Here is a 24,788-nt window from a genome sequence, read left to right on the forward strand (position 1 = left end):
ACAAGACCAGAAGAGAGGCCAAGAAGGGATCGCGAGGGCTGTGCTACAGGAATGACCCTAAGGATGCTCTGGGCTGGACAGGCGAAGGGGGTCCTGGGAAGCTGGGGGATCATCTGCTTGGTGATCTCTCTGCTCCTCCAGCAGCCAGGAGTCCACAGCAAGTGCTACTTTCAAGCTCAAGGTAAAGCTGGGGGAGGCATTAGGAAAGGACAAGGACACAGGGAGCTGGGGCGAGGGGGCTTAGAGATGATCCTCTACCAGAATACCCAGACTCCCTCCAGCTTGGAAACAGGAGAGACTAAATATGGGGGCAATATGCACTTACTTTCTCCCATTCCAGACCACAAGCGATTCTGTCGGCCACCACCAATCCCCAGCACACTAACATTTCCTGTTCTTCCCTAGCCCCCTGCCACTATGAAGGGAAATATTTCACCCTGGGTGAGTCTTGGCTCCGCAAGGACTGTTTCCATTGTACCTGTCTGCATCCCGTCGGTGTGGGCTGCTGTGACACGTGAGTGACCAAAGACAGCCAGAGAGAATGGCTCTGACTAGAGTGACTAAGGGCTGGCCAGGGTGTAACCAGATTGCTGTGATGTGAGAATGAATAGAACAGAGGTAAGAGGCAGGCTGAACCTGAAGTTACCAACAAGAATTTGAGAGATAAGGCTGCAAGCTACAAAATGAGGGATGTAGGGGTGGGTCTGGAGGGGAAGTATTTCTGCTGTGAAATGAAAAAATCCATATATGGTAGGTGAGAGCTTGGCTAGGGGGACCAAGAGGGCACTAAAGATATGGGAAAGATATGAGAGGAATGCTGGCAGAGAGAAGTGTGGGGCAGGGATAAAGGTGGCCCTTCACTGTGCTGACTCCTTTCCCATCCTTTGGTTCCCCAGGTCCCAGCATCCCATCGACTTCCCTGCAGGCTGTGAGGTACGTCAGGAGGCAGGAACCTGCCAATTCTCCCTGGTGCAAAAATCTGACCCTCGGCTACCCTGCAAAGGGGGAGGGCCCGACCCAGAATGGGGCTCAGCTAACAACCCTGCTCCTGGGGCTCCTGCTCCCCACTCCAGCTAAACTCAACTGATCACCCTTCTGCTGACTTCCCACTGCTGCTGCCACTTCCAGGGAAACCACTAGCAGCTGCCAATTTATTCTGAATAAATAAATTAATGCTCCAGCTGAAAGCCTGCCTCTCGTTGTCCATTCCATTGGACCCCACGTGGGAAAAACAGGCCCTACTAGAGTCCAGGTGCTGAGTTCTCTGTATCCTGAAGAAAGATAGTGTCACGGTGAGCCATCTTCAGATGGTTATGGTGCTGGTGCTGGGGCCTGGGGCTGCATATGAGGCCAGGGTAGGACTTGTGGGCAGCACCTTGATGGGGAGGTCCCAGCTGAAGGTGTCCACGGGCACTTGTTCAGGCCCTGTCCAGGTGACAGGCTCAGGCTGTTCCAAAGGAGGTAGGAGCTCCAAACCTGGTTCTCGTGATGTTACAAATTCAAAATGCAATCGCCACTTCAGGGACACTGTGGGAAAAAAAGATAAAGGCAGAGGCATTAGAAGCCAGGAGTAAAAACGAGTGCAGGATGTGGTTAGTGAATGAGAAAAAAAAGCAGTATTTGGGAAGAGGAGGAAAAGCCACAGGGCTAGGATCAAGGGTTTCTCTAAAGAAATCTGTTAACCAGAAATGTGACAATCAGGACAGCAAGGTCAAGCACCTAATAACTATAGCATGGGACAGTCAGGACTTGGGAGCTTGACGTAAACATGCTAGAGCATCAGAGATCAATGTGCCACAGGGTCACAGTGGGCAGGGAAAGGAAGAACACCCACAAAGCTCTTAAAAGTTTAAATGTCAGTGCATCTAGGAAATAGGCTGAAGGTCAGAGAAAGTGTTAAGGGTCAAAGGCTGGGTGTGGGTATGGCCAAGAGTTTGTTAGGAATCAGGACTCATTACACAGAGAAAGAGGACATTTTACTCTCTTCCCCACTCCGATAACGGTCAGGATCTCACCAATGGCTGTGCAGAAGCCTGGGGTGGAGCTGAGAGGGATGGGGAGGGAGAAGCTGGTTCTAGTTGTATGCAGGCAGGACTCCTGGTGCCGGGCATGAGTCACATGAGACACGGAGGGGACACCTCCCGTCCTGCGGCGCCTCTGGTACTCGGGCTGTACACGCTCCTCAGTCTGTAAGCTTACTGAAAACTGGGAGCAAGAAGAGAAGTGGGTGCTAGCAGGCACTGGGAAGTGCGGACTCTAGATGAGAGGCTTGAGCCCAACCTCAAGCTTTTTTCACCCTGGGTGACCACACTCTTCACTTCTATATACCACCCCTCTTTATGCAGGCCCTTCTCCTTCCTCCCTAGCCCTCCATGCCCAGCACCCCAAAAGCCCCTTTCCTTCTCACCTGCAAACAAGCTACAGTTCCTTCCCCTAAGTTTAAGGTCCCCACCACATCCTCGCCGAGTCTGTATACAGATTTGAAGATGCCAAATGTCCCAACTTTTCCTCGGCCATCACTGATATTGTATAGATCTGGGGAGAATGGGACACTGTAAGTGTGGAGTCCACACTGGAGCGTATCAAGGGCTGGGAGCCAGAGGCCAAGGTGGGGCTTTTCGTTATAATGTGGGATATCAGTGAGTCCTTAGAAGTACAGGCAATTAGGAAAATCTGTAATACTATGAGAGGGCTGGTGGGGTGGGGGCAATTGTGAAAGGATTCTCACGGAGGCTGCGGCAGGATGTGGCAGCCATGAGACGCTCCCCAGCCAGCTCAGCTATCCATGAATCCTTCTTCCCACCTTCATCCTCTTCCAGGAATGGACTAGATGGGGCTACGGCCTCATCCTGGGGAAACCGGACATCTTGAAGGCCTACAGAGAGAATGAGCAGAAAATATTGCTAGGAGGGAATGGACAGTAGAGATTAGGTTTTAGACTCCAACCTATGAAGGCTGAAGGTAATGGGAACCATGCCCCAGGTACCCTTTAACTTATTGTCCAGAACCTCCCTCCCCAAACCCCTTGCACCTTTACGGAGACCAGGAAGCCTTTCTCCAGTCCCCCACCCACAAGTCCTCTTTAGATCTTTTCTGCTTTGGTGAGGCTCTTCCCCAGCCCTGGATTTCCTCCAGAAATCCTTACTTACCCGTCAGCACAAGAACCCTCAGAGGAACCCTGAGTAAAGTGATGGGTGAGTTGACACGCTGGCAGCCAATGGTCAGTTTGTAGACATACTTGACTGACTGACCCCGAAAGGAGGGTGGTCCCTCTATGGGCAGCACTTCACTGTAGGAGTCTGGTTGGGAAGTAGTAGTCAGGGCAGCCAGAGGCAGCCAGAGAAGTCCTCCCTCCAGGAGCCTTAGAAGGCAATCCAGGGGTGGGGAGGAGGCAGACACTCACATGATTTGGACTCTCCGGGATCTAGCCTCAGATCACAGAAAAGGATTTTTGGTGGAGTGGAAAGGATACACTGACCTCTCTCGCCTAAAAGAGATTAAAACAAAACAAAACAAAAAAACCCCTGCAATTTAATGACCCCATTGTCCAATACTGGATGAAGCTAGCGCAGCAATGGGGGCCATGAGCACTGCCAACAAAGGGCAGCCCAAAGTAAGCTACCCCTCTTTTCTTATTGTAAGATAGGATCAGTCTTATACCCCCAACATTAACAAATACATTCCTCCACATCTCCGATATGACAAAGACTAGAAGCACCCACTAGAACAATTTAACAAATTCACTCTCAGGTGGCAATGACTCCGCCCCCTTCCAAAGGCAAATGCCCATCTCTAACCTCGGTGTGGTAGAAAGACAGTCTGGCTCTCTGGCTGGACATCTGGCTGACTGGAATCAGGGGGAGGTAGTGCTACTCGACTCTCACTGGCATGGAACTGGCAGTGGATTTGGGCACTGGCCCAGGCCAGAGCCTCACTATGGGAGGAGGAAAAGAAAACATCAGAGGGGCGATCCTGACCTCACAAATACACTCCCAAGCTCCCTTAACCCCCTGAGGAGACCAACACCATCAGGTGACTGTCTAGGAGTAAGGGAATCTAGAACCCCAAAGAGAATCCATCAGACAAAGAGAAGTATACTATGGGTAGAAGTGGGAATGGGGGAGAAGGAAGGAAGGGCGTGTGTAGGGCTCTGTCAATCCCATCTTCTGTTAAACAGCCCTTTCCTACAATGAGAACACAATGAGCAAGAAAGTGGTGGCGTAGCTACACGACAACCTGAGCTCTGGCTTAGCACTATAGATACCAGGTTTTCTCCCAGAAGAACCACCTTCTTCAGTATCTGCATCCCTACCTGGATGCAGAAGTGGCGGTGGGGGGCAGGGGGTTGGTGACCGTCACTACACACTCCAGCGCCTCCCCCGCCAGAAACACAGGACCTCGGCTCAGCTCTGCTACCACTTCAATCATGACAGCTCCGGAATGAGAACTAGAGATAAACGGGGAAGGGTGTGTGTGTCAGAGGTCAGTACCATGGCAGGGAGGGGCGTCTGCGGCGAGCCTGGGGGCGATGTCAGAGGAGACGGGCAGTCACCGTCACGGAGTTTGGGAGAAGCACCTGGATTTGGGATGCGGGAGGTGGATGGGAAGTACGGGTAGCAGCTGACTCAGTAAAGATAGGACTTCGCTCGGGGCCCCAGACCCCCGCCCCTCTTAGCGCCGAGTTAGTTCCCTTACCACCCACACCCGAACCTCCAAACCGGCCTCCGCCGCCCTCCCTCCAGATTCCAGGTCCCAGCCCAAGGCCCTGCCCGTCACCTCGTGCCCCTAGCCTGGACACCTCGCACGGTCGAAAACGGGGTCTCGGCACACCGAGGCCCTCACCTGCCCGCCCCTCCAGAACCGGGCCAAGTGCGTGGCGGCTTCCGCGACAGAGGCGGGACTTCCCTTCAGCACCCCCTTCCCCACAGAGCGCCTTCCGGCCGGAAACACCCGGCCGGCCCAACCGGAAGGGGCTCGGGTCGTCCTGCAGCCTTGGGTCACCTTCCCACGGGCTGGCACCTGGGCGCAGGCGCTGTCCCAGACACCAACCGGCGGGACCCGGCGTCCCACCCAGGGAAGGGCCTGGCGCGACGGCCGGGGGACCAGGCTGAGGCTGCCGAGAGCTCCCAGGCCGGTCCCGGGGGCGGTTCCTTGCGGGCTGGCCCCCGGGGCTCCTCCCCTTTCCGCGGACTCGGTAGCTCTTTGGTCGGGCAAGCTAATCACCGCGGCCCAATGACGACGAGGCCCGACCCTTCCCTCCCAGGACCCAGAAAGACGACCGAGGGGGAGCCCGAGGCGGCTTCATTGCTGTCGCCGCCAACGCCGCTGCAACAACAGCTCCCAGGCTCCACAGAGACACCAGTTCACCTCGGCTTTCCCCAGCGCCCGGCTCTCCGAGACGACACCTAACTACCACAACTGCCCACATCTGGACTTGGCTGGCGAGGTATTTTGTACCAAAAGACTTGGGACCAGGGACCGTCGAGGTCCTGCGGACCCAAGATCCAGGGAACATGGGAACTGGAGTCCCAGCCTCGGAGCAGACGAGGTGTGCCAAAAGGGATCCACAGGTTTATTGCCCTGAAAATGCCGGAGGCACTGAGGCTGGGCAGGTTACAGACCTCCAGAGCCCTGAAGACAATCGACCCCAAAGTGAGCCGGGCGGCAGCAGTCCGGAGGACTCTGGGCAACTGATGGCATCCTATGAAGGTAAAGCTAAGGGCTACCAGGTGCCTCCCTTTGGCTGGCGCATCTGCCTGGCTCATGAGTTTGCAGAGAAGAGGAAACCCTTTAATGCCAACAACGTCTCCCTAAGCAACTTGATAAAGCATCTGGGCATGGGCTTGCGGTGAGTAGATCTCATTGCCTACAGTACGTTAAGTTTCACTTTGTTCCAGCACAAGCCTTCCAGCAGAGGTGAGAAAGGGTGAGAAAGCAGGTGAGTGCTTTGTCCCAGTCAGGTGACCCCCAACCCCCAACATATTCTAAGCGTGGTTTTAGGGGGTGAGATTGGGTCACATTTCTGCAACCCCCATCCTCCCAGTAACTTATCCTCCTAGTAGGAAAGAACAGGAACATCTGGACCTGTAGTCAGCCTTTCCCATTTAGGCTCCCTCTCACACACTCCCTCTTATCCAAAGACCGCCCTTTAGTATTTGCTATACTTTGTGGCAAGGTGAGAAAGGATAGTCTGGCTGCTGCAGTGCTGACACAATGTTGTTTTATTTAGGAGAGGGAAGTTCTCGACCCTGATTACCCTGATTACCCTGAGCTGCTGGGCTACTCTCTGCCTCATTTAGGCACACATTACGTGTCTTTCCTCAAGCTTTGGCTCCGGGGAGTGGGTTGCAGCCTGCCGGCTCTCACCCCAAGGAGAGGGTGTGAGAGGTGCTGTTCACTCTATTCTGGGATAGCCAATCCCTGATAGAAAAAGCAAAGACCTCTGGCCAGAGAGGCAGTGCTGTAAGTATCCCCGGTAATACAGTGTTCCAGAGCCTGCATTAGTGCCCTTTCCACCAAGGGTTACAGACACCCCAAGTGCTTACCCTGAGCTGTAGAACTCCTTTAGATCCCTACAGATCTCCTCTGAGTTTAAAAGCTAGTGATGAGGAGCCACGACCTATTAACAGGAACAGGTGTATATGAGGACAGAAAGCATCACCCTGAGGTCATCCTGAGTCAACCTACACTGTAAACACAGGTGGCGATGGAAGTATAAAGGTTGGAAAACTCGGGGCGCCTGGGTGGCTCAGTGGGTTAAGCCGCTGCCTTCGGCTCAGGTCATGATCTCAGGGTCCTGGGATCGAGTCCCGCATTGGGCTCTCTGCTCAGCAGGGAGCCTGCTTCCTCCTCTCTCTCTGCCTGCCTCTCTGCCTACTTGTGATCTCTCTCTCTGTCAAATAAATAAATAAATAATCTTTAAAAAAAAAAAAAAAAAAAGTTGGAAAACTCAGCCCTAACAGCCTCTAAACTAGGGGGTCCTTCCCTCTCTGTCAGTGCTATAGGGCTGGGCTGGGTAGCCCATTTACCTAACCCCAGCTCTAAGCAGTGGGAAGGACCTGGCACTGCCTGGGTATCTGGCTCCTTTGCTAGATCCTGTGGGTGGCTTGTACCAGAGAACAATCATCCCTCCAGGCTACTTCAGAAACTGACTCAGCCTAACTTTGACCCCCAAAGCTTCTGGGTTAAAAAAGATGGAGGGCTAGAGTGCTGAGAGAAGCACATGGGGGTGCATGTGGTAGGGACACTGAGATCAGGAACAGGTAGGCATCCTAGCCCCTCGGTCCCTCAGTGTGAGGGAGTCAGAAGCCTGAAACTGTGCTCAGCCCCCTGGACCTTGGCTCCACATGCCAGGATAGGGTGGACATCACCAACGCAGGTCTTTTAGAACAGAACGTGGTCCTGCATTGAGGAGAAAGCAGGAGTGAGACAAGGAACAATTCTGAATGATAATTCTTAAATTGGGGCTGACATATGGAGAAGGCCACATAGGTCAGGAACGGCCAGCTGCCAAGTTAAGGGAACGAGACATGAACCCTAAGAGGAAGTCAGACTGGGGGTACTTTAATCAGGCGTTGCAGCAAGCCAGCATTCTCTTGGCCTCATTGTGGGAAGAACTCCATTTTGATTGCTCTCCCTTCTAGCTAGATTCCATTAGTTCATAAGTATTTATTGAGTGCTTGTTCTATGCAAGATTCTCCTTTGTTCAGCGTCCTCCCTGTCTTGCATTTCTCCCTTGTTGCCCTAATGCCTGCTGCACCCTCCCCTCTCTTCCCCAGTTCTTTCTGGCCTCTAGTTTCAAAGTCCAGTTTACTCTAAAACAGCAGGACTTTATGCCTTCCCTCTTCCTTCCCCTACTCCCAGAATGTATCCTCCCTATTCTGTAATCACATTTCATCCTCCCTTGCTCCTCTTCGTGTTCATCTGTCTAGTGCCCCAGTGCTTGTATAATTATTGGTAAATTCGGCAAATACTTAACCAGCTCCAGACCATGTGCCCTGCCTGTGGTTGAAGCTGTGGGTAATCAACTAGTCTTTGTCAATATCCCTTTCCCCATGGAATGTAAAAGTATGTCAGACTTACATAAGGAATGCTTAGAAATAACAAGACAGTGACTGATGGGAGTTCAGATAGTGTATGTAAAGGTCACGGTCATAGCTGACACGCATACTCCACTTGGTGGCTTTCCCACTTGTTACACCATTTGCTCTTTCAACCATTCCATGAAGTAGGTAGGATAGGAGGTACGTCATCTTGTAGATGGGGAAACTGAGGCTCTGAGGAGTTACTTACCCCAATTATATGGTTACAGGTGATATGCTTGAACGATGGGTATAAAATAGGTGGGTAGGGAGGACAGTGGAATTGGGAGAGTCTGGTGGGGCAAGGGTTGCTTAGTGAGGACCCAGTCTGAATGGGGATTTATAGGGCTTGAGATTAGAAGTTAGGCTGAAACAGATGTCAGAGCCTTGAATCCCAAACAGAATCATTTGTCTGTTGGAGTTATGACAAGACCAGGAAAGTGTGGGAATTTTTTTAGGCTTTACTAGGATGTTATAAAAGCACAGACTCAGAAACTTTACAGTTTAAACACTAAACTTTTTTAAAAGACTTAAAATGATATGCCCCAAAATGTAAATCCTGGTTGTCTATGGGTGGGATTTTTTGACCTTTCATCTAGTATATTCTACAGATTTTCACCTTTTTTTTTTTTTAAAGATTTTATTTATTTATTTTACAGAAATCACAAGGAGGCAGAGAGGCAGGCAGGGTGCGGGGGGGGGGGGGGGAAGCAGGCTCCCTGCTGAACAGAGAGCCTGATATGGGCCTCGATCCCAGGACCCTGGGATCATGACCCAAGCCAAAGGCAGAGGCTTTAACCCACTGAGCGACCCAGGCGCCCCCAGATTTTCACCTTTCACAACCAGGAAGACAAACAGTCATTTTAAAAAAGAAGAAAGTTATCTGAGCAGGCTGTGCCTATTGGGGGCGGGGTGTAGTTGGGAAACCAAAACTGGCCCTTTTCAGCACCTCAAACAAAAGCTCCTGGGCTAAACTCAAGCAGTGGTAGTGGAATTAGAGGTGAGGCAAGGTCAGAAAGCTCCTGAGGAACAAAGGGGAGAAATAAAGACCGTTCCTTGCTGTAAACTGGGGTGACTGGGAAGAGGAGAGGACTTTGAACTGTGGAGAGATAGAGAACAGGAGAGATTTGGAAGTGAAGGGAATGGGTCTTCTGCAGACCCATTTAATAAATAAATAAATAAATTCTAAATATTTTTATTTATTTATGTTTAAAGATTTCATTTATTTGTTTGACGGAAAGAGGAAGAGTGAGCACGGGCAGGGCGAGTGGCAGGGAGAGGGAGAGGCAGGCTCTCCACTGAGCAGGGAGCCCAATGTGGGACTTGATTCCAGGACCTTGGGATCATGACCTAAGTCTAAGGTAGACACTTAACGACTGAGCCACCCTGGGGCCCCTCTGCAGACCCATTTAATGGGAAGTTACACCTGAGTGTCTAGAGAGAGGCAGGTGATTGCTGCCCAGGAGGTGCCGCCTCCTGCCCCTTCCACTCACACTGCCTCTTGCTCCTCAGGTACCTGCAGTGGTGGTACCGGAAGACCCAGGTGGAGAAGAAGACACCTTTCATTGACCTCATCAATTGTGTACCCCTAAGACAGATCTATGGTGAGCCTCATCCCAGCTCTACTCTGCACAGAGAGGGCCCAGCCTCTGGGGCTACTGCAGAGCTAAGCAAAGAGGCTTCCGCTTAAGCACATTGCACCACCCCATCGCTGAGGTTTTCTCTCCCCAGCTTTGCTGAGCTATAATTGACACAAAACATCCTGTAAGTTTAAAGTGTACAATGCATTGATATGATATTCCAGTAGTTTTCAGAAAAACTCATCTTTATCATCTAGAAAGAAATGGGCTTCTTTTCCTCTGCCATGCCCCACTAACCATCCTGATTCTACCTCTAGGTTGTCCTTTGGGTGGCATCGGGGGAGGTACTATCACCCGAGGCTGGAGAGGTCAGTTCTGTCGTTGGCAGCTTAATCCTGGAATGTACCAGCACCGGACAGTCATTGCTGACCAAGTAAGAACCAGGAGGTGGAGGAGAGGTCCAGAACAATACCCCAGGTCAGGAAGAACCTCTTAGCCCGTGTAGGATGTGGAAGTTAGATGGGCACATGTGCACATGGTTCACTCTAATAAATATTTTCAAGATGCTTTCCGTGTGCCCAGCCTTGTGCTAGGATGTACTAGGAATAAGATACTCCAAGAGCACACATTTCTTAAAAGCATAAAGAGCTCCAGCACCCCGTGTCCTCCATTTCTCTAGTAAATGTCTCTTACGTCCTTCACTGTCCCAGCTTCACTAGCTAATCCAGTACCCAGCCACAGAGGGTGCAAGGAATTCCCAGATCACTTAACCTGGTTGAAAGAGTATTTAGTAGGACCAGAAAGGAAAACAAACCCCAAAGTCTATAAATGCGTGGGGAATAAAGATGTACAGACTACCCACTATTCACCCCGATTTGCCAGCCTTCAGCCTGAGCTCAGCTCCTCTGCTGCTGATCACTCCTCTGGAGGTCTCTCTCCAGAGAGACCTGAGACCTGAGAGCCTGGGAAGCCCCTCCTCTCCCAGGCATAACTCTCTAGCCTTTTTCCCTTCTCAGAATCTTCACTTCTTTTCGCTCTATTCGTTCATCACATCTGGGCGTTCAGTTGCCAGAGTCATGTGGTCTGCCTTTCATCATCATCTCTCTAGCGCCCTCAGAGGTGGAGCTGTCCACCACGTTCCCATTTCCTATCTGAGGGATGCCTCCAGCTTTCAGCTCATCTTCAAAGAAAAAAATGACTAGCCGACCTTGAGTCCAATTAATGACAATGGCCTTCCTAGTGCAGGTTTACCAGCCCTGCCCAGTGCCCCAAGCTTCCTCTCTGGCTCATCCATTAGGTATCCTGAGGGGAAGTGCCTTCCAGAATCATGACTCTAGAGTTAAAGTAATTATTGCATACTTAACATGTGCTAGAGATTGTGCTATGCATTTTGTACGATATTTAATATTTAAAGACAGTCCTACAAAGTAAGTACCATTATTATGCCCATTTTATAGAGGAGGAAACTGAGATCCAAAGAGATTTTAGTAAGACGCCCAAGGTCATGTGGTTGGCAAAAGGAAGTACGCTGGGATTCAGAACCAGCTTTCGCTGTGGTTAAAAGGCCATGGTCTTAACCATTCTCTACCATTCCAACAACATAAAAAATTATTGTATACATACATTAAAAATGTAAGGCATATTTTCAAGCAAGGGAAGAGATACTAACCCCTCATAGATCCTATGCTCCAGAAGCTTATATTTTTATTAGAATGGGACTTTGAGAAAATGGAGACTGTGAGACCATGTAAGAACCAAAATGAGAGGGATAGATAGTACACTGAGAAAAAAGGGATACTGCTCTAGACTTTACCCATTTTCTCTCTACCCATGCCAGCTGTGCCTGTCTCTGGCAGTGGAGGCATAGTAGAGAGGGGGGGGGCCTCAGTGAATTGGAGAGGGCTCTGCCCTCAATGAACCCACAGAGCAGTCAGAGAGTCAGAATGTAAACAAAAACATTTTAACATGCTAGACTAGAGAGGTAGGGGGACATACAGGGCAATGACTCACTGCTTGAGGATGGAGATGGCATTTGGCCTAGGCTTTGAAGGATGAAAGGTTTCACCAGATGGAGAATGAGCAGGAGCAAAGGCACGAGGAGGAAATGTAGTGTGTTCAGGGAACAGTGAGTATTTGACATGATCAGAATATAAGTGCTCGAACAGGTCATGAGTATAATGGGCAGGGACAGGCCAGATCAAGGACCTTGAAAGCCAGCTAGAAGAGTTTAGACTTTAGCCTGAGGGCCATGGGGAGTCACTGAAACATAAATACAGACTAGCATATCTTGATTCTTCTGTAAAAAAGATCACGCTGATACCAGATGGGGGGAGGCAGAGCATAAACACAGATATGGTGAGGGCACGAAGACCACCAAGAAGGGAAAGAAAGCCACGGAGAGAGGAGGTAGGACCTGGTGGTGACTCACAGTGTGGGAGAGGGGCCGAGTGGATGAGCGAGGCTGTGGCACAATGAGAACTCCCGTAGGCTCAGAAAGGGGACAGGAGATGAGTTTGAGGTGCCTGTGGTTACCCCATCCCAGCCTATCTGCCTTCTTGGTTTAGTTCACAGTTTGCTTGCGTCGGGAGGGGAAGACTGTGTACCAGCAAGTCCTGTCTGTGGAGCGCCCAAGTGTCCTGCGCAGCTGGAACTGGGGCCTGTGTGGGTACTTCGCATTCTACCACGCCCTCTATCCCCGAGCCTGGACTGTCTATCAGCTTCCTGGCCAGAATGTCACCCTCACCTGTCGCCAGATCACACCCATCTTGCCCCATGACTACCAGGTGAGGCTCCCACTGTGTTTCCTCCATTGCCCTCCCTTCCCTGAGATCTGTCTCTGCTGTAAATTCCACAATCTGTGAAAGAGAGGGGACTGGAACATGACATCATGCTGGTTTTCCAGGACCTCCACTCAGTGGTAAGACAGCCTGCCTGGGAATATGGGGAGATGCAAGTGGAAACTAAAGAGAGTACCCTGGGGGCAGGGGTAGTATTTGAGCGAGGTCCTGGGTGTGGAGGAGTGGGACTAGGAGGAGCTATACTGGGACCGTCTGAGTACGATCTTTTGCTCCCAGGACAGCAGCCTGCCTGTAGGAGTCTTTGTGTGGGATGTGGAAAATGAAGGGGACGAAGCCCTTGATGTGTCCATCATGTTCTCCATGCGCAATGGTCTGGGGGTTGGAGATGATGCCCCCGGGGGATTGTGGAATGAGCCCTTCTGTCTGGAGCGTGATGGGGAGACTGTGCAGGGGCTGCTGCTGCATCATCCAACCCCTCCAAATCCCTACACGATGGCTGTGGCTGCACGGCTCACGGTACGTTCCAGCCTACTCTGGACCTTAGCCCCCATGCCCTTCCCCTCAGCCTGGCCCTGGTGCACCCCATCCCTGAGTCCGATCCTCACTACCGCCCTTAAGCCTGTAGAACTTGGAGGTGGGAATTACAGTGGGAACTGGAGAGGTAGCCTGAAGCCAGCATACTTGTGGCGCTTCCCCTGAGTGTTTGGCCCCTTAACAGGCGGATACCACGGTAACCCACATCACAGCCTTTGACCCTGACAGCACTGGGCAGCAGGTGTGGCAAGATCTACTTCAAGATGGACAGCTGGACTCCCCCGCTGGTGATGGGGGGATCTGATAGGGAGGTGTGGGAAGAGAGGTTGTCCCTGTCTTGGGAGGAGGGGTGAGAGACCTGGTAACAAATAGGCCTTATTTTCCCGTATCAGGGATCCCTGGGACTGAAGGGGGTGCCTATGCCAATTTTTCTTGTGCTTCTCTCAGGCCAAAGCACCCCCTCGCAGAAAGGAGTAGGCATCGCTGGGGCTGTGTGTGTTACAGGCAAGCTGCCACCTCGAGGCCAGTGCCGCCTGGAGTTCTCACTGGCTTGGGATATGCCCAGAATCATGTTTGGAGCTAAGGGCCAGGTCTACTACAGGTGAAGGGACCAAGAGAGTACAGGGATCTAAGGTGCCAGAGCTCTGACCTAGAACCCCAGTTCTCATTTTTCCCCTTTCTTTCTATCCCAGGCGGTACACAAGGTTCTTTGGCCGCGATGGTAATGCAGCACCCGCCCTTAGCCACTATGCCCTGTGCCGATATATAGACTGGGAAGAGAAGATCTCAGCTTGGCAGAGCCCAGTATTGGATGACAGGTGCCAGTGGGGCGGATCTCTTGCCTTTCTCCCGGGCACTCATTCCAGTTGGGATTCCTTGGTTCAGTCTCCACTCACCAGAGTCAGCAGAGTTGGGCTGGAATTCACTTGGTGCCCCCTGCTCTGCAGAACTCCAGAATCCTTCCCTTCCTGAGAGGTCCACACTCTACTAAATTAGACCATTCCTTCTGACTCCTCAGATCCTTGCCTGCCTGGTACAAATCTGCGCTGTTCAATGAATTGTACTTCCTGGCTGATGGAGGCACAGTATGGCTGGAAGTTCCCGAGGACTCCCTTCCGGATGAGCTGGTGGGGAGCATGTGTCAGCTCCGCCCCATCCTCCAGGAATATGGTCGATTTGGTTACCTTGAAGGTACGAGCTGCTGGTAGGCCACAGTATGGCAGGCCATAACCATGGGCCAGTTAGTGCCATACCACAAGCCAGGATGGTGGGTTTTGCCTACCCCAAGGGACTGGTTGGGATGAGGGAGTAAGTGGCAGCTGTGGGCTAGGCTGGTGCCCCAACCCCAACACAAGCACAAGCTAGGGAGGGGAACTGAAGGGGAAGCGGGAATTCTGGCAAGTGTATCTCCCTCCTTTCTCCAGGCCAGGAATATCGCATGTACAACACATATGACGTCCACTTTTACGCTTCCTTTGCCCTCATCATGCTCTGGCCCAAACTTGAGCTCAGCCTGCAGTATGACATGGGTGAGGGTCCCTTTTGTGCCCCTTCTGCCCTCTTAGTCCACAATACCCCTGAATCTTTGTGGTCCCCCAGATGGTCTCCACCCTTCTCTTTACCCTACGTATCTGCATCCTGCTTACTGGTTCCTCTCTAGGGTCATAAACAATTCTGAGCCCCACTTCAAGTTTGCCCGTTCCATGCCCCCACCTTGTGTGTCTGCTCCTCCAGCTCTGGCCACTCTCAGGGAGGACCTGACACGGCGACAGTACCTGATGAGTGGGGTAATGGCACCTGTGAAAAGGAGGAATGTCATCCCCCATGATATTGGGGACCCAGGTAAAAGTTCTTACACCCCACAGTTTGCATCCCTCTCTCAACCTTTATACTCTCTACTCTACCCCCTTAATGCAAATCAGTCAGGTTTCCTCCCTTCCCACAGATGACGAGCCATGGCTCCGAGTCAATGCATATGTGGTCCATGATACCGCTGACTGGAAGGACCTAAACCTGAAGTTCGTGCTGCAGGTTTATCGAGACTACCACCTGACGGGCGACCAGAGCTTCCTGAGAGATATGTGGCCTGTGTGTCTGGTAAGACATGCATGTGCCATGGCCAGTGTGCCAAGGGCATGACTGGTGTCTGGGGGAAAGTCCAGCGGGCTAGTGTTGTCTCTCTTTAGCATTCATCTAGGTCTTCAGTGTCTTGGTCCCTCTCTAGGCTGTGATGGAATCTGAAATGAAGTTTGACAAGGACCAAGATGGACTCATTGAGAATGGAGGCTATGCAGACCAGACCTATGATGGATGGATCACCACAGGCCCCAGGTTGGGGAGTAGGGATTTCCAGGGTGCCTAAGGTTGGGAACTGGGCACCAGGAATTGTAGGCTCTAGGAAGAATGACTCATTGCTTGTTATGTTGCATGGAACTGCCAGTCTGACCCCCAAACCTATGTCCCTGATCAGTGCTTACTGTGGAGGACTCTGGCTGGCAGCTGTGGCCGTGATGGTCCAGATGGCTGTTCTGTGTGGGGCAAAGGACGTCCAGGATAAGTTTTCTTCCATCCTTAGACGGGGCCAAGAAGCCTATGAGAGACTGCTGTGGAATGGTGAGTTGGAGGACCCTAAGGAATCCTAAGGCAGCTCTGGGGACACAAGAAACATTATTTTGTCTTGCTCTACCCCAGGCCGCTATTACAACTATGACTGCAGCCCTCAGCCTCAGTCTTGCAGCATCATGTCTGACCAGTGTGCTGGCCAGTGGTTCTTGAAGGCCAGTGGTCTAGGAGAAGGAGACACTGAGGTGAGAAAGACTAGCAGGAGGAGCCAGAAAGGTGGGTTTTTCCTGGACGTGGGAAGCAAATCTAAGAAACCCTAATTCTGCCTTTGCCCCTCAGGTATTTCCTACCCAACACGTGGTCTGTGCTCTCCAGACTATCTTCGAGTTCAATGTCCGGGCCTTTGCAGGAGGAGCCATGGGGGCTGTGAATGGGATGCAGCCCCATGGTGTCCCTGACAGATCCAGTGTCCAGTCTGATGAAGTCTGGGTGGGTGTGGTCTATGGGCTGGCAGCCACCATGATCCAGGAGGTAATACACCACCTTTCCATCTCTCCACCATCTCTACCTTGGGCTGGCAAACTTCCTCAGCCATCATATACTTCTGTAGGGCCCTATCCACCTAGAAAGCTTCTTCTTTCCCCTGGCATGCTTTCCATTTTCTGCCTTCAGGCTTCTGTCTGTGGGTCAGATTTATTTCTGCCACTAGCTGGGAACTCCCTAAGGGCAGAGGCCTTGTTGTCTCTATCTGTGCAGCTGAACTAGCTATTCAGGGATTGCCAAGTAAAGTGACTGACATCTCTTTCCTACAGGGCCTCACTTGGGAAGGCTTCCAGACAGCTGAAGGCTGCTATCGAACTGTGTGGGAGCGTCTGGGCCTAGCTTTCCAGACCCCTGAAGCATATTGCCAGCAGCGGGTATTCCGCTCTCTGGCCTACATGCGGCCACTGAGTATCTGGGCCATGCAGCTGGCCCTGCAGCAGCAGCAGCATAAAAAGGCCTCCAAGCCAGGAGCCCAGCAGGGCACAGGACTGGGCACAGGACTAAGCACAGGGCCTAACCTTGGACCAAAGGAAGCCACGGCAAAACCAAAGGAAGCCCTCTGACTGTGGGAGGGAGGCTCTAACAGCCCAGCCTCCAGCCTGGCCTTTCCTCTTCATCACTCCCCCTACTCTCCAAGTCTCCTGCAACCCTGAGCCACCAAGACAATCATGCCCCTTCCCTTCTCCCCACCCAGTTGGGCCAGTAAAGAGGGGCTGATGGTGACCCAAGCATCAGAATCACTTATTTATTTCTCTCACCCAATCCCCTCACTGCATGAAATGTTTAAGGAGGTCAGCTGATTCCCCCGGGCCCATTCATGGGGTGGTAGATTTACATGGGTACAAATAAAAGACCCAGAAAGCCAGTTAAGTGTGGTGTGTTCGGACTCTCAGTCTTCCTGACACAGGACACAGGAGCTCAGGCTAGCCCTCTCCCACCCCTTTCATGTGGACCCAGACTAGTAACCTCAGGCTCTGACTTAGCCCCCCATATTCACATCTAGCCTGAGTATCTGCCCTGTAAGATAACAGATGCAGGGCTATGAGGAGGGAGCCATCCCCTACCTCTTGTGAAATTTGCATGCAGGGGAAGGATGGGACCTGGGCAGGGGGACTCTGAGGAAGGGACAGGAAGTGGTAGCTTCAGGGGAGACTCAGCACCAGGAGTCTGAGGCATGTGGAAGATCAGGAAGCAAGAGTTGCCAGGAGCCTGGAGCTCCTGGTCTGAGCTGTCCTTCGGTGCCTCTGACTGCAGGGCAGGCAGCTCCAGCTGGCGGGGATCCTCACTGGGGAGGGCACGAAGCTGGCGGGACAACACTATGGAAACAAAGACTCCTCAAGGACTGGCCAGGCTTTCCCCCAGCCCTTCCTGAATGGTATTCCCAAGCCTCTCACCTCCACGCTCAGCCAGCGGGCTCCCCCTTGTGTCAGAGGAATACATAGCAGGTACGATGATCAGACAGAAGGAGAAAAGGAGAACCTGGAGAACGGGGAAAAAATGGAGGGTTCTAGGTTGCAGCCCTGTCCCTGCTACCCGAGAAAAAGGATCTCTCCTTCCATCACCATCCTCACCAAGACACAGGTGCTGGTACTGCTCGTTTTGTTTGATATCTGAACCACCATGGCCTGAAGTCTCCTCAGCTGGTCCAGAAGGGACCTGGAAGAAGAAGGGGGACAGTGAGCAGCCCCTGGCCTGGCACCCTGAGATAAACAATGAAACCATTCTGTTAAGGCTGCCCCTCCATCTGTGCAATGAATGATCTCTTTTGTTTTTTACCCTATTTTTTTTTTTTTTTTTTTTTAAGATTTTATTTATTTGACAGACGGAGATCACAGAGAAGTAGGCAGACAGAAAGGAGGAAGCAGGCTCCCCGCTGAGCAGAGGGCCCAATGTGGGGTTCGATCCCAGGACCCTGGGACCATGTCCTGAGCCAAAGGCAGAGGCTTTAACCCACTGAGCCACCCAGGTGCCCCAAGACCACATCTTCTTTATCCATTCTTTTATTGAAGGACATTTGGCTCTTTCCAAGTTTGGCGATTGTGGAGGATATTGTTGCTATGAACATTGGAATGTATAAGGCCCTTTCTTTCACTACATCTGTATCTAGGGTAAATACACAGTGCTGCAATTTCTGGGTCACAAGGAAACTCTTTTTAATTTTTTGAGGAACCTCCACACTGTTTTCCAAAGTGGCTGCACCAACTTGCTTTCTCACCAACAATGTAAGAGGGTTCCCCTTTCCCTACATTGTCTCCAACATTTCTTGTTTCTTGCCTTGTTTATTTTTGACATTCTAACTGGTGAAATGTCATATCTCAATGTGCTTTTGATTTGAATTTCCCTAATGGCTAATAATGATGAACATTTTTTCATGTGTTTGCTATCAAGTTGTATGTCTTCATTGCGGAATTGTCTGTTCAAGTCTTCTTCCCATTTTTTGACTGATTATCTGTTTTTGTGTGTGTGTTGAGTTTGAGGAGTTCTTTATAGACCTTGGATATCAGCCCTTTGTCTGTAATGTCATTTGTGAGTATCTTCCTCCATTCCATGGGTTGCCTCTTTGTTTTGTCAACTGTTTCTTTTGCTGTGCAGAAATTTTTTATCTTGATGAAGTCCCAAAAGTTCATTTTCACTTTTGTTTCCTTTGCCTTTGGAGATATGTCTTGAAAGAAGTTGCCATGGCCAATGTCAAAGAGGTTACTTCTTATGTCCTCCTCTAGGATTTTGACAGATTCCAGCCTCATGTTGAGGTCTTTCATCCATTTAGAGTTTATCTTTGTGTATGATGTAAGAGAATGGTCAAGTTTCATTCTCTTATACATAGCTGTCCAATTTTCCCAGCACCATTTATTGAAGAGACTGTCTATTTTCCACTGGATATTTTTTCATACTTTGTCGAAGATTATTTGACCATAGATTTGCGGATCTATATCTGGATCTACTCTGTTCTAGTGGTTTATGTGTCCATTTTTGCGCCAGTGCTGTTTTTTACCCTATTTTTAAATGGATTCTTCCTCTCTGTGGACAAAATGCTTGAAGTTCCTCATTAAAACACCTTTCTGTCCTGACCTGATTTAAACTCCTTTGCAAATACCTTCAGTGGTTCTATACTGTCCACTCAGCTATTTACACAATCCTCACCAGGCATTCGATGTTCTCTTTCTGACTTGACTCACCTACGTTCAGGTTCATGCCAGACTGCGCTATACCACTTTCTTTTCTTTATCTTTTTTTTTTTTTTTTTTTTGCCCTTTTTCTTTCTGCCTAGAGTGTTCCCTATCCTGATCCCCACCCCAGAATCCTATCTACCATCACACATCATCTGCCCCATGGGGTTTTTCTTTTGTTGTTGTTTTTTTAAAAATTAACATATAATGTATTATTTGTTTCAGGGGTACATGTCTGTGATTCATCTGTCTTAGAAATTCACAGCTCTCACCATAGCACATACCCTCCCCAATGTCCATTACCCAGCCACCCCCTCTACTCCAGTAACCCTCAGTTTGTTTCATGAGATTAAGAATCTCTTATGATTTGTCTCTCTCCTTTCGTCTTGTTTCACTTTCCCCCTATGAGCCTCTGCCTTGCTGCTCAAATTCCACAGATCAGTGAGATCATATGATAATGTCTTTCTCTGACTGACATTTCTCTTAGCATAATACCCTCTAGTTCCATCCACATCATGGCAAACAGCAAGATTTTTGGTTTTGATGGCTATATAATATTCCATTGTACATAGATACCACATCTTCTTTATCCATTCATCTGTTGAAGGACAACTAGGCTCTTTCCATTGTTTGGCTATTATGGACATTGCTACTATGAATACTGGGGTACACGTGCCCCTTCCGTTCACTACATTTGTATCTTTGATATAAATACCCAGTAGTGCAATTGCTGGGTTGTAGGGTAGCTCTCTTTTCAACTTTTTGAGGAACCTCCATACTGTTTTCCAGAGTGGCAGCACCAGCTTGCATTCCCACCAACAGTATAGGAGGGTTCCATGGGGTCTTTGTTACTCCCTCCTCTCTCTTTCTGAGTACTTAAATTACTAAGTTACTTGTGAATTTGTTCCCCGTTACTATGAGCTTCTTGAAATCAGATCCCCTAAAGGCCAAGCACCAGACCCTGCATGTTGGAGCTGCCCAGTGTGAAGCAGGGGAAAGAGTGAGATGGCATAAAATGGGAAGGAGAAAGGACAATGTTAGTGAGTTACTTACAAATTCTGTTCCTCTAAGAGCTGTACTTTGTTCTGTAGCTCCAGATTCTGGGCTGTGTATTTCAAGACCCTAGGGAAATAATAGGATATGGGGATATGGCCTGTGTCCCCACTTCAAAACCCAGTGCTTCCGGCTACCTCTGCTCCTTACCCCCCACCCCCATCCCTCTCCCTCTTGTACCTGCTCTCTAAACCTCCCAAATACACCTTCTTCTTCCTGCGGCTCTCTTGAGCAGACTTTTTGTTTCTAATCTTCCTCCGCACTCGTGTCAGAACTTGTTCCTCCATCTAAGAGAACACAGAAAAGAAGTCTCATCAGAAGAACACTGGACCAAAGAGTTGGAATGCAACTGAATTCAATCTTCTTCTTAATGCAGGAATCCCTTCTAGAGCTTCCCTGACCAACAGACACTTGGCTTCTCTCTGAACACCTCTGAAGGCCAGGGTTAACGTCCTCATGAGCCAGACCATTTTAAACAATTTTATGAATTAAAGCAACAGAAACAACACCAACAACACCAACACCACTCCCCTTGGGGCGTCTGGATGGCTCATTTGCTTGGGCATCTGACTCTTTTTTTTTTTTTTTTAAAGATTTTATTTATTTATTTATTTTATTTGACAGACAGAGATCACAAGTAGGCAGAGAGGCAGGCAGAGAGAGAGGAGGAAGCAGGCTCCCCACTGAGCAGAGAACCCAATGCGGGGCTCGATCCCAGGACCCTGAGATGATGACCTGAGCTGAAGGCAGAGGCATTAACCCACTGAACCACCCAGGCACCCCGACAGTATCCTCTTAATATCTGTCAAAGATCTGGGTTCAAAACTAGACACTAAGATGTGCTCTTTTGGCCAGTACAAAGGATAATAAGACGGTCATTGCCCTTCTAGAGACAACACCTCCATTGATACAGCCTTTGAACCCCACTCACTTTCTTAGTCATCCCCAACTGCTAACTCATCTTACACTTTTTTTTAATTTATTTTTTATTTAATTTCAGCATAACCTCATCTTATACTTTTTAAGAAATTAAAATTCTCTCAACTTTTCTGTACTGTTGATTTCACAACAGTACCACAATACGGTGCTTGTAAAGCTGCCTCTCATTCCTTGAAACTTTAAAACTTAAAACTTGGGATTTTATAATTATTCTTGCTATTAGTCCAGCCTTGATGAATTCTAAAACTTAATTCTACCGTTCAGCTATAGGTGGATTTCGATGAGGCACTGAAATCTAAGCATCAGGGCCCTTTGCTTGCACAGTCCTTTCCAGGTCCCTATACCAAGGTTGCACTGATGATTTTGAACTCTTCTTTCTTAAAGAGAACACCAAAAATTTGTATAAACCCCACAAAACCAGGATTTGCCTCTGCATCCACCTTATTAATGACATGTTCCAATTTCCTACTAGCAACAAATGATCTAAGTTGTCTAAACTCAGTCCTGTCCTGTAATAAAATTAACAGAAGTGGGGGCTTGAGACTCAACCCCCGCCCCCTCCCCCGCAGCTTTCACTCCCACCAATCAGAGTCTTACCTTAGTAAGAGGAAGTGTCCCATGCAGAGTAAGCCCCTCCTTCTCTAACAGCCTCTTCTCCTCATCTGTCAGTATCAGCCTAGCAATTTCCTGGGGTTACCAGGAGAGATGGGCAGCAGAGTTGTAAGGGGAGGTCAGAAAGGAAAGGGGAATCCGCCCCCACCCCCTGCAATGTGGGAATAATCCCGCCATAAATCAACTACCTGCTCTGCAGGCTCCTCCACACGCAGTGGAGTCGTCTGGGCCCCCTCTTTTCCATAGTTCCCACCATCTGCAAAAGGGAAAGTATAAACAGCCAGGCCCACAAGTCTCTCCTCCCACCAAACCTCACTTATTTGAGACTCACCTAGATCTATGGAGACATGCTGCTGTGAGAGAGAGTACGTGTGATCATGGAGAACAAGACAAGAATCAGAGGAGCTAAAGTCGCTCAACGATGCGGCGGGACTCAGCAGGGAACTCAGGAAATCCTCTGCCTCCCATTCACTCAGCGTCTGCACAGGGTTCAAATTAACAAGCCCTGACCTATTATTACCCACCGCCTCAAGAACGCGGTCCCAGCAACCCCGCGCCTCTCCGACTCACAGCCCCACCCACCTCGGAAAGTGGCTGCTCGGCCCCCAAATCTCCGCTTTCCTCTAGCAGGAAGTCCAGCAGGTCCTGGTCACCCAAGTCCAAGGCCAGTTCCATAGCCGGTTATGAACGGGAAGGATGGGCAGAAACACAGGAGTTCACCCCACCACCTACTCGCTGCCCTGAACCAGTCGCTCTCAAACCGCACCAGCCCCCTAGACTCGATTCTCCGCAACTTCCAACACCACGGAAGTGACGCTCCTACCCCCGAGACATTCCGGGACTTGGAGTTCCCTTTGACGCGGAAGTAGCCTAGCAGCTGCACGCCACGTCCCGGGAGCGACGCAAATAGAGGGGACGTCTCTGCGGCCTCCTCACACCCTAGGGGCGGGCATTGTAGGGGACGGACTCTGACTCGCCCCCGGCTGAAAAAGGGAAGGGTTAGAGACTAAAAGGGAACTCGGGCGCTGTTCGAACATTTGCTCCGGATTGTGCCGCACCCTTGCTTCCTGCCGGGGAGGGGCAGCCTGTCTGAGGCCGGCTCCCGAGCATCGAGTGCCGCGGCCAGAGCAGCTTCCTGCTGCCCCCGCAACCATAGAGCGCGGGCCCAGGGCGCCGCCCGCGGGTGGGGGACGTTCCGCGGACGGAAGTGCCCGAGAGAGTGTCGAAGGGAGGGCGAGGCCGGATCCCGATTGCCACCGGGAGAACGAGCGGGTTAGCGGGCCGGCGGGCGGGGCACGAGCCGGGCAGCGCAGGTAGGCCGGACTCGGCCGAGCCGGAGTCTCAGGGTGGGGCCGCGAGGCCGGACTCGGGAAGCTGGCGGGCAAGCGGGCGGGCGGGGCCCTCTGACTCTCTTGCGTCTCCTGCTTCGGGTCCTGTTGGAGAGGTCAGAGTCCAGTGTATCTCGGCTTGGGATCGGAGTTAAGTAGGGCGTTTTAAGGGAGCCAGGCCCTTCCTGGGATCAGTCCTCTGTCTGGAATAGTTTTGGGGAGGTCGAGATGTGGGTGGCATTGAGGCGCAGGGCGGGGATCGGGTTTGAGGTTAGCTGATAGCGGGTATGTGGGTAGGAAAGCTTCGGGTGAGTTTGGGATTAGGTAGAGTTAGGTTTAGGAATCAAGGTTAGTTTAAGGAGTTATAAAGCCGGAGTTGGAAATCTAGAGTTACTGGCGTGAGGTCCGTTTTATGTAGGTGAAGTTTGGATTAAGTCATTGTGGAGTTTTTTGGTGGTTTTTTGGTTTTTTGTTTTTTGTTTTTTTCTGGCCAAGGTAAGTCAAAGGTGGGATTCAGGGCCGAGTCAACACAGGAATTAAATTAGAAGTCTAGTTTTAGGGATTAGAGAACATTAGCATGGTACTAGGGATAAATACCAAAGGGATGGGTCAGGAACCAAGTGACAAAGGAGTTTCAGGCTTAGAGATCAATATTTAAGGTTAAGGTCAGGGAATTTGGTGCTGGAAGTAAAAATTAGATCAATATTATGGATGAAGGATTGTGTACGGTGTCTGTTAGGAAAAGGATGAATGTCAAAGCCAGTATTGGGAAACAGGAAACAAACTAGGGTCAGGGTTAATGTTAAGAATTAGGGTTAGTTTTAGGGGCACGTAGGTGGCTTAGTGGGTTAAGCCTCTCCCTTTGGTTCCTGTCATGATCTCAGGGTTCTGGGATCAAGCCCCACATCAGGCTCTCTGTCCCCCACCTCCCCACCCCCGACCTGCTTCTCTGTCTTCTTGTGATCTCTGTCAAATAAATAAAATCTTTTTTAAAAAAAGAATTAGGGTTAGTTTTAGGAGGGGTTATGGTTGAAGTCTGGGTAGTTGGCCTCTGATAGATAAAATTTAAGAGATTGGTAGCAGGTAGGTGCACTCCTTTTGTGGGGAGGTCTCATTGCTACATAGTTTCAGTGGTTCTCTAGCCCAGAGATATGGTAAACTAATTTCACATTAGGGTTCTGGGCTTCACTAGAATTGCAGGTATCTGGGATTCCAGCTTCTTTATTTTGCTGTCTAAATCCAGCGCTCTTGCTGTGGTCACCACAGTTTAGGGACAGTGGTTTCTGGACTATGTTACTTACAAGATAGGAGGTAGGAATAGGCCTGGGACCCAGGAGATGTACAAGGCCTGGTCACAAGTGGGGGACTATTTAGGGAGAAGGGACTGTGATTAAGGGGAGGCTGACCATGAAAACATTGTTGCCATGGGAGAAAGAAATGACCGAATCCTCTGAAAGTTCAGCCCTACTGCCTCCCAGTTCCCTCATTCTCTGGCTATTAAGTCCTCTCTCCAGCTCTCCTCCCTGGCCCTGCAGTTCACATCCTCCCTGCATACCCCTTTCGTCAAGCACAATCCTGCATACAGATTTCT

General features: G+C 50.3%; 5 protein-coding genes across 11 annotated transcripts in view; 3 read left to right on the forward strand and 2 right to left on the reverse strand.

Annotated features, from left to right (window-relative positions):
- The first annotated feature begins 51 nt into the window (after positions 1-51).
- Positions 52-1,077, forward strand: MSMP (microseminoprotein, prostate associated). Its single transcript, XM_059142688.1, has 3 exons — positions 52-181; positions 406-514; positions 897-1,077. The coding sequence occupies exons 1-3, from the start codon at positions 52-54 to the stop codon at positions 1,075-1,077; spliced, it is 420 nt and encodes a 139-aa protein (XP_058998671.1).
- Positions 1,078-1,137: 60 nt separating this feature from the next.
- RGP1 (RGP1 homolog, RAB6A GEF complex partner 1) lies at positions 1,138-5,229 on the reverse strand. Of its 3 annotated transcripts, none has more exons than XM_059142672.1 (9): positions 5,020-5,229; positions 4,313-4,447; positions 3,798-3,934; positions 3,404-3,487; positions 3,150-3,299; positions 2,729-2,875; positions 2,408-2,535; positions 2,016-2,205; positions 1,138-1,527 (listed from the first exon to the last, which is right to left on the reverse strand). In XM_059142672.1, exons 2-9 carry the CDS (start codon positions 4,426-4,428, stop codon positions 1,304-1,306), a joined length of 1,176 nt encoding a protein of 391 aa, XP_058998655.1. In that variant the 5' UTR covers positions 4,429-4,447; positions 5,020-5,229; the 3' UTR covers positions 1,138-1,303. The 3 variants fall into 3 exon arrangements, with proteins under 3 accessions (XP_058998655.1, XP_058998654.1, XP_058998653.1); XM_059142671.1 differs by having other exon boundaries at positions 4,843-5,222; XM_059142670.1 differs by having other exon boundaries at positions 4,777-5,222.
- Positions 5,230-5,370: 141 nt separating this feature from the next.
- GBA2 (glucosylceramidase beta 2) lies at positions 5,371-16,963 on the forward strand. Of its 2 annotated transcripts, XM_059142658.1 has the most exons (18): positions 5,714-5,848; positions 6,230-6,462; positions 9,594-9,685; positions 9,979-10,094; positions 12,226-12,444; positions 12,736-12,975; positions 13,178-13,280; positions 13,441-13,594; positions 13,686-13,811; positions 14,012-14,184; positions 14,418-14,522; positions 14,728-14,835; positions 14,939-15,090; positions 15,218-15,324; positions 15,434-15,606; positions 15,685-15,800; positions 15,895-16,086; positions 16,368-16,963. In XM_059142658.1, the coding sequence occupies exons 4-18, from the start codon at positions 10,062-10,064 to the stop codon at positions 16,659-16,661; spliced, it is 2,295 nt and encodes a 764-aa protein (XP_058998641.1). In that variant the 5' UTR covers positions 5,714-5,848; positions 6,230-6,462; positions 9,594-9,685; positions 9,979-10,061; the 3' UTR covers positions 16,662-16,963. The 2 variants fall into 2 exon arrangements, with proteins under 2 accessions (XP_058998640.1, XP_058998641.1); XM_059142657.1 differs by lacking the exon at positions 6,230-6,462 and having other exon boundaries at positions 5,371-5,848; positions 15,464-15,606.
- On the reverse strand, positions 16,830-22,686 carry CREB3 (cAMP responsive element binding protein 3). Of its 2 annotated transcripts, XM_059142674.1 has the most exons (9): positions 22,452-22,686; positions 22,201-22,348; positions 22,058-22,125; positions 21,855-21,944; positions 20,499-20,605; positions 20,319-20,387; positions 17,670-17,754; positions 17,493-17,577; positions 16,830-17,414 (listed from the first exon to the last, which is right to left on the reverse strand). In XM_059142674.1, the coding sequence occupies exons 1-9, from the start codon at positions 22,542-22,544 to the stop codon at positions 17,098-17,100; spliced, it is 1,062 nt and encodes a 353-aa protein (XP_058998657.1). In that variant the 5' UTR covers positions 22,545-22,686; the 3' UTR covers positions 16,830-17,097. The 2 variants fall into 2 exon arrangements, with proteins under 2 accessions (XP_058998657.1, XP_058998656.1); XM_059142673.1 differs by having other exon boundaries at positions 22,058-22,348.
- A 67-nt stretch (positions 22,687-22,753) lies between these two features.
- TLN1 (talin 1) overlaps positions 22,754-24,788 on the forward strand; it is a 32,973-nt gene continuing 30,938 nt past the window's right edge. For 2 of the 3 annotated variants that reach the window (XM_059142637.1, XM_059142641.1), the window contains exon 1: positions 22,755-23,182. The gene's annotated coding sequence lies outside the window, so the exon portion shown is untranslated. Of the gene's footprint in view, positions 23,183-24,788 lie in introns of all 3 variants that reach the window. The other variant, XM_059142640.1, reaches the window with a different exon arrangement.

Source organism: Mustela lutreola, chromosome 12, assembly GCF_030435805.1.
Source record: "Mustela lutreola isolate mMusLut2 chromosome 12, mMusLut2.pri, whole genome shotgun sequence".
NCBI classification, from domain to species: Eukaryota; Metazoa; Chordata; class Mammalia; order Carnivora; family Mustelidae; genus Mustela; species Mustela lutreola.

Coding starts and splice junctions, on each gene's coding strand:
- MSMP (XM_059142688.1), top strand. CDS start 52: ATGACCCTAAGGATGCTCTGGGCTGGACAGGCGAAGGGGGTCCTGGGA. Junction 182..405: donor GTGCTACTTTCAAGCTCAAG/GTAAAGCTGGGG, acceptor GTTCTTCCCTAG/CCCCCTGCCACTATGAAGGG. Junction 515..896: donor GGTGTGGGCTGCTGTGACAC/GTGAGTGACCAA, acceptor TTGGTTCCCCAG/GTCCCAGCATCCCATCGACT.
- RGP1 (XM_059142672.1), bottom strand. CDS start 4,428: ATGATTGAAGTGGTAGCAGAGCTGAGCCGAGGTCCTGTGTTTCTGGCG. Junction 2,876..3,149: donor GAGGGTTCTTGTGCTGACGG/GTAAGTAAGGAT, acceptor TTCTCTCTGTAG/GCCTTCAAGATGTCCGGTTT. Junction 2,536..2,728: donor CACATCCTGCCGCAGCCTCC/GTGAGAATCCTT, acceptor CATTCTCCCCAG/ATCTATACAATATCAGTGAT.
- GBA2 (XM_059142657.1), top strand. CDS start 5,514: ATGGGAACTGGAGTCCCAGCCTCGGAGCAGACGAGGTGTGCCAAAAGG. Junction 12,976..13,177: donor CTGTGGCTGCACGGCTCACG/GTACGTTCCAGC, acceptor GCCCCTTAACAG/GCGGATACCACGGTAACCCA. Junction 14,523..14,727: donor CAGCCTGCAGTATGACATGG/GTGAGGGTCCCT, acceptor CTGCTCCTCCAG/CTCTGGCCACTCTCAGGGAG.
- CREB3 (XM_059142673.1), bottom strand. CDS start 22,544: ATGGAACTGGCCTTGGACTTGGGTGACCAGGACCTGCTGGACTTCCTG. Junction 22,349..22,451: donor CCGAGCAGCCACTTTCCGAG/GTGGGTGGGGCT, acceptor AACCCTGTGCAG/ACGCTGAGTGAATGGGAGGC. Junction 20,606..21,854: donor GGACACTTCCTCTTACTAAG/GTAAGACTCTGA, acceptor GTGTTCTCTTAG/ATGGAGGAACAAGTTCTGAC.